The 6,638-nt window shown below is 48.5% G+C and overlaps 1 protein-coding gene across 1 annotated transcript in view; it reads right to left on the minus strand.

Moving 5' to 3' along the window:
• Nucleotides 1–6,638, minus strand: part of Mvp (major vault protein) — a 28,806-nt gene that overhangs the window by 11,970 nt on the left and 10,198 nt on the right. The window contains exons 2-5 of the mRNA XM_031388360.1: nucleotides 4,254–4,403; nucleotides 3,915–4,110; nucleotides 269–392; nucleotides 28–159 (exon numbers count right to left, since the gene is read on the minus strand). Of these exons, the coding sequence (XP_031244220.1) occupies nucleotides 28–159; nucleotides 269–392; nucleotides 3,915–4,110; nucleotides 4,254–4,403 (602 nt within the window). The remainder of the gene's footprint in view (nucleotides 1–27; nucleotides 160–268; nucleotides 393–3,914; nucleotides 4,111–4,253; nucleotides 4,404–6,638) is intronic.

The raw sequence follows: 6,638 nt of genomic DNA on the forward strand, positions 1-6,638 counted from the left end.
CCACCCCAGTGCTGCAGTCGATCCCACCTGTCACCCTCTCCTTGCCATCCCGGTCAAAGCATTCCTTGCGGGCCCTGAGCCGCAGCGCTTGGTTCTGTTTGATGACCGTGGCCTGAATGATCTCCACGACTTCCACCTCCTTCTGTGGGATGTAGGTGCCTGGGGAAGGAGGAGGAAGCCGAAGTCACAGTCAAAGATGTCAGGATTATGGGAGAAAGACAGGAAGCCCCGGCCCAGACAAACACCAAGAGATGGAGACATAACTCACCAGGTCCCTCAAACAGCCACTCGTCTCCTGCCATGACCTTGTCTCCATTCTTATCCTCAAAGTCCAGCAATGCCTTAAGATGCAGGGCAGTGTTGGGTAGAACCACCTGCAGTGGGGTGATATCCTGCAGGGAAAGAAGGGCCATGAGTGTTCAAGCTGCGATCCCGGGTTCAAACCTGATACTTGGGGATCAGATCCTGGGAAGTCTACACTGCTGTGGATCAGGTAGGGGCCTTGTGAATGTTGAGCAAATGCTCTTCCACTGAGCCATACACCCAGCCATCTTTGTGTATCTCCACTAAAATCCTAGTGTAATATACAAGGTAGGAGTGGGCCCAGGGCCACTGGGTCTGAAGAATTCATGAGGATGTCACTGCTGATGAGCCAAAAACACTCTCCTCTGTCTGTTGAGGACAAGTGTGAGGAGGGGACCTAGTGGGGAACTAGGAGAGACATTTAGGCAGTTGAACAACACCTGCAGGACCTGGTTCACACTGATGTGCTGGAACAGTGGTTCTCAACCTGTGGGTAATGATCCCTCTGGGGTTACATATCATATATTTATATTAAGATTCAAGACAGTAGCAAAATTACAGTTATGAAGTAGCAATGAAACAATTGTATGGTTGGGGATCACCACAGCCTGAGGGACTGTATAGGGCGGCAGCGTTAGGAAGGCTGAGAACCACTGAACTGGAAAGGATTTGAAATACAAACATAAAGCTGGGCATAGTGGCACATGTCTATAATCACAGCACCCGAGATACACCAACAAGCGAAGTAGGAGCAAGTTCTAAGTCAGCCTGGGCTACATGTGACCATGTCGTCCCCCCCCCAATACAAAAAACAAAACAAAACAAAACAACAACAACAAAAACAAAATAAGAAGGGAAGAATGTATAAAGGGATATCCAATGCAGGTTTTAATCTTGTGGCTTTGCTTTCAGTGTTGCCTTGTGTTCACACGGTTCCCTCCTGTAGGAAGGGGAGGTCTTACAAAAACAGATGAACTTAAACGTTTATAAAAATGTGTTTACCACTATGGCTAGATTTGGTCTCTGAAAATATTCTAAACGAGGCAGGAAAGAGAGATGAGCCGATATGTGTGAGCTGAACAAAGCTGTTAAAGAATCAGGACACGAGCCCAAGTGATGCCCATGTTCCCCATGACAGACTGGTCTGGGCTGTAGAAGATGGGCAGTCACTTCATCTCCTAGTCTCATACTGGGATGGAGAAATCAGATCCCCCTATCCACTTCTGTCTAACCTAGACTTGCCTCAAGATCACCATCTTCCTGCCTCTGCTCTCTAAGACACACATCTGCGCACCTCGCTGTCACTTCCTGTCTGCTGCATTGCAGAGCCACAGTGCCTCCCTGGCGTGCTCCCTGCCTAAGTGAGTAGGATGACAGTGACAACTGACAACTGGCTACCCCCACTATTTCTTCCGTTTGTCTAGCTTAGGCACTCGTTTGCCTGATGGTATCTCGAAGCAATACTGAAAATAAGGAAGAACAGAGGTACTGGGTAGGAAGCCGCTGGGTGCAGGTGTCTAAAACGAGGCTATTCTAGGAGAGGGCTCCTAGCTGGAAGTGCTACAAGTCATCCCACAGCTGAGGGCCAGGGCTGAATATGTCTTGAGTAGTCACAGGTACAGGAGAATGAGGGTACACAAGTGCCCAGGGCAGGGTGTGAAAGCAGGAGAGACAGGGACACAATAGGCATAATGTATGAATATATGCATGCATGTATAACTTACACACACATACATACACACACACACACACCAGGCTGGCCTAGAACTTGAGATTCTCCTACCTCAGCCTCCCAAACACTGGGATGACAGGCAGGCACCACACCTGGCTTCTCTCAGGGCTTTGCCAAAGGAAGTTTAGTGGAAGTGGGGTCTGGTCAGAGGGCTTTGTGAAGGACTAACTTAGAAAAGGTCATGGGCAGGCTGCTGGGAAAGAGCAGGCAGGAGAAAGGAAGTGATGGACAGCTAGAAAATAGATTTACAGGGCCATTAGTAAAAGGCTACAAACAAAACAAAAAGCAAGCTTGGGATTCTCAGGCATGAGAACTGCCACAAGATGAAGGCCAGTGTGGTTTACATAGAAAGTTTTAGGTGAGCCAGGTTTATGGGGTTTAAGCCTCAGAGAAGGTGGCACTGTGAAAGAGCATGAATGTTGACGGAAAGGCCCCTGTTGGTGACATCCGACTTTCCTGGTCTGAGTGTGGGAGTTCATAGGGGAAAGGGAGGTTAACGTAAGGCAAGGACGGGGGAGCTTTGCTCTGCAGGCACCAGATCCAAAGAGCTGTCGATCTAAAGCCTTAAAGCTATGTACTCCTTACCTCAGCCTCCTCACCCACTGTGGGACTCCACTAGTATGAGGTAAGACAAGGGTACAGAGAGTTTTTAGACTCCTCACTCAGATTCCCTACCCCACTTCTCTTTTTATTTGGGTGGTGGTGGAGGTGGTGGTGGTGGGAGGGTTTCTGAGACAGGGTTTCTCTGTGTAGCCCTGGCTGTCCTGGAACTCACTCTGTACACCAGGCTGTCCTTGAACTCAGAGATCTGCCTGCCTCTGCCTCCCAAGTGCTGGGGTTAAAGGCTTGTGCTACCACGCCTAATACTTTTTAGGATTGCTGTCTTTCCTTATTATTTACAATGTCATTAAAATTTTCATTTTATTTATTCATGTGCATGTATTACCATGCACGTTTGGAAGTCTGAGGGCAATGTTTGGGAGTTGGTTCTCTCTTCCCACCATGGGCATGGGTCTGGGATACTGATCTCAGGATGCCAGGCTTATGTAGCAAATAGTTCTGGGTCATCTCAATGACCCCTGGTTATTTCTATTGTCCCTCTCCCCAGCTGCGTGTGTTTCTATGCACATCCAGAGTCATGCTATTGGCTCTCAAGAGCAAGAAGCACTGATTAGGGCTTACAGATATAGAGCACTTGCCTACCATACACAATGCACTGGATTCTATCCTTAGCACTGAAAAAAAAAAAAAAAAAAAAAGGAAAATTTAAGAGTGAGCTGGCAAGACTGCTCAATGGTGATGGCACTTGCTGCCAAGCCTGGTGACCTGAGTTCAACCCCAGGACCCACATGGTGGAAGGAGAGCACTGACTCCTACAAGCTGTCCTCTGACTTCTATACGTATCTGTAGTGGGCATGCATGCCCTGCCCAGCCCCCATTAAATAAGGAAATAAAATGTAATGATAACACAAAAGGCACTGGCCAGTGGATAAAGTCAGTTTAAAAGCATAAAATATCAAGCAGGTAAAGTTAGAACTATTTTAAAAATCTCAGTAGTCTCCCTTGCTTGGAAGCTCAAGCCTGGGGGCAGCATGGATGAGGGTCTGGCTATGATGGTGGTCCATGTCTCCACCACAACATTCCTGGGCATCTAGACATGGATATGATATTGTGAGATGAGGCAAGTCTGTCTGAGGTGTGTGGGGAGAGCAAGGGAGTTAGAATGGAGGGACTGTGAGTTATCTTTGCTCCTAGTGAGAATCCAGAGCTATGTCAGCCCTTCCCATGGGAGCTGTTTCTCCTTTAAAATGCAGGGGGCAGCCTTGGGGCAGGCACAGAGCAGGCAGAGTTTGGCTCAAGGGAAGAAAGCAAGAGGTACCTTTTCCAGCACCTCCCCTGGGTACAGAGGGAAGGGGTCCTGGGCTAGTCGGATCTCCTGGTCAGCGTGTCGGAGCCGGACTTGTCCTGTGATGTCAACTAGCACAGAATTCTGGGCATCCCGGGACACAGGGTTGGCCACTATGCAGTAGTGGCGTGGGGGGACTGTCACCATGCGAACTGGGGCAAATAGTACCCTGTTGTAAGGTAAGAAGGGGTGTGAGAGGCCATGATGACATTCCGAAGGAGGCAGTAAAAGCAAGAGAAACCTCCCAGCCACCCTGATGAGGGTTACTCCTGCCAGCCAGGCTGGCCTCAGCTGGGACACCTCTACACCAACCTCTCATTGTCCTGCCGGATGTAGGTCTTTGGTCCAATCTCCACACGGGACACATTACTGTTCTGGTCCAGCACATGGATATAGTGATATGGGGGGATGCGGATGATGGCCTCGTCAGTTGCCATGGTGAATCCCAAGCCCCGGCCTAACCTAAATGCAGCACAGACAGGTGGGGAAGACAAAGATTAAATGGGGCATTTGGGACAAGGTAGGATAATTCAAAAATGGCCGTCCCTTCCAAGCTCCCCTGGTTGTCCCCTTCCTGATCCTATCCTCACATCCTCTGCTTTTTAAAACAGAAAATATTTTATTTCATGTCATGTGTATTTGCTTGCATATGTTTTTTTCTTTTCTTTTCTTTTTTTCTTTTTTGGTGTTTTAAGACAGGGTTTCTCTGTATAGCCCTGGCTGTCCTGGAACTCACTCTGTAGACCAGGCTGGCCTCGAACTCAGAAATCCGCCTGCCTCTGCCTCCCAAGTGCTGGGATTAAAGGTGTGCGCCACCACCGCCCGGCTGTTTTTTCTTTTAAAGGATGTATTCATTTTATTTACACGAATATACTGTGGCTGTTTGGTTATGAGCCACCACGTGGTTGCTGGGATTTGAACTCAAGACCTCTGGAAGAGCAGTCAGTGCTCTTAACCGCTGAGCCATCTTTCCAGCCCTGCTTGCATAAGTTTATGTGCACTGCGTGCTTGCATGCAGGATCCTTCAGATACCAGATCCTCTGGAACTAGAGTTAGTGGCAGTTTTAAGCCATCATATGGGTTCTGGGAACTGAACTTGGGTCCTTTGCAGGGGTAGTGAGTTCTTCTTCTTCTTCTTCTTCTCCTCCTCCTCCTCCTCCTCCTCCTCCTTCTTTTTCTTTAATATATATACATAAACATATATATATATAGTAATTAATTACATAGGTAACTTACTTTAATGCATGAATGTTTCGCCTGCACGCATATATGTGCACTTTGTGTGTACCTGGGGGCCCTGCAGGGTCAGAACCCTTGGAGTTAGACTTAGAGGTGACTGAGTCACCCAGTGTGGGTACTGGGACTCAAACTTGGGTCCTCTCCAAGCACTCCTTACATCTGAGCCATCTCTCAGTGCTCTTCCTCCTGCTCCTCCTCTTCCTCCTCTTCCTTCTCCTACACCCTCCTCCTGCCCTGCCCCTATTTCTGACACAGAGTCTAACTCTATATCCCTGGCCGATTCTGGGCTCATGGTCTTCTTGCCTCAGCCTGTTGGAATGAAAAGCAGGCTCTGCCATACCTGCTTCTCCTTTTCTTATCCCCAGCTCTGCAAAGAATTGCTTGCTTCAGTTTACCCACAGAAACCAGAGGTACGGCCGCCTTTCCCTCCCTCCTGTTCACTCCCCCCCACACCTGTGAATCAAAGGTTCCTACTTCCTAAGGTGCACCAGGCAGCTAGCCAAGCTGTGCGAGCACCAGATCACCCTGGGACATAACTATGTGGCTTTGTCCCACACACACTGGGGAGCCACGGTTCTGCAAACATTACTGGTTTTCCCAGAGTCAAGCAGTGTTTTATTCCACAAGTCATGAAAGTCTGGCTGTATTCAGATGTCTGTCTGCACCCCTCCACCTTCCTATGCTCTAAGTCGTCCCGAGGTGAACCTTTCAGAAGCAGGCCCCCACCACGAAAAGATCCAAGTGACGCTCCCATCGAACCAGGTGGATTCCCAACACAGCAAAGCCCAGTGAAGGTGAAGAACCTTCACCATTCTTAGCTTGCAGAAGCCCTGAGCTCCCACTGTCAGAAGAAGTAGGAACAGGATGGAAAGGAAAAGAGGGTTAAATGGTTTTGTATCTACCCACTCCATTGTGTCTACCTCTGAATCCTGGCTGGTTTCATTCAGCGCTCGGCTTGTTTGTGAATGTGACACACCCCAGCACTGCCTATCCTTAGACCCAGCACCTCTTGGACTTTGGACATGTCTATGAGTCAGAAAAGGGCAATCAAGTCTGTTAGGCAATGCAGAGGCTTGTCTCCCTCCCTCCTTTCCTTCCTCTTCTGTGTGTGTGTGTGTGTGTGTGTGTGTGTGTGTGTGTGCGCGCGCGCGCGCGTGCATGCACAGTGCCTGCAGAGAGAGGACAGAAGAAAGGTTTGGATTTACTGGAGCTGGAGACATAGGCAGTTGTGGGTTGCCTATAATGGGTGCTGGGAACAAACTCCTGTCCCCTGCAAAAGCAACAAGTGTTCTTATCTGCTGAGCCATCTCCCCAGCACCTGGAAATATTCCATATCTTCTGTCGCTAGACTAGCCACATGTGATTTTACTGAACATTTGGAATGTGGTTGGTAGGTCTGAGAAAAACAAATCGTTACTTTTTTTTTTTTTAATATTTATTTATTATATGTAAGTACAC

This window comes from Mastomys coucha, unplaced genomic scaffold, assembly GCF_008632895.1.
Source record: "Mastomys coucha isolate ucsf_1 unplaced genomic scaffold, UCSF_Mcou_1 pScaffold21, whole genome shotgun sequence".
NCBI classification, from domain to species: Eukaryota; Metazoa; Chordata; class Mammalia; order Rodentia; family Muridae; genus Mastomys; species Mastomys coucha.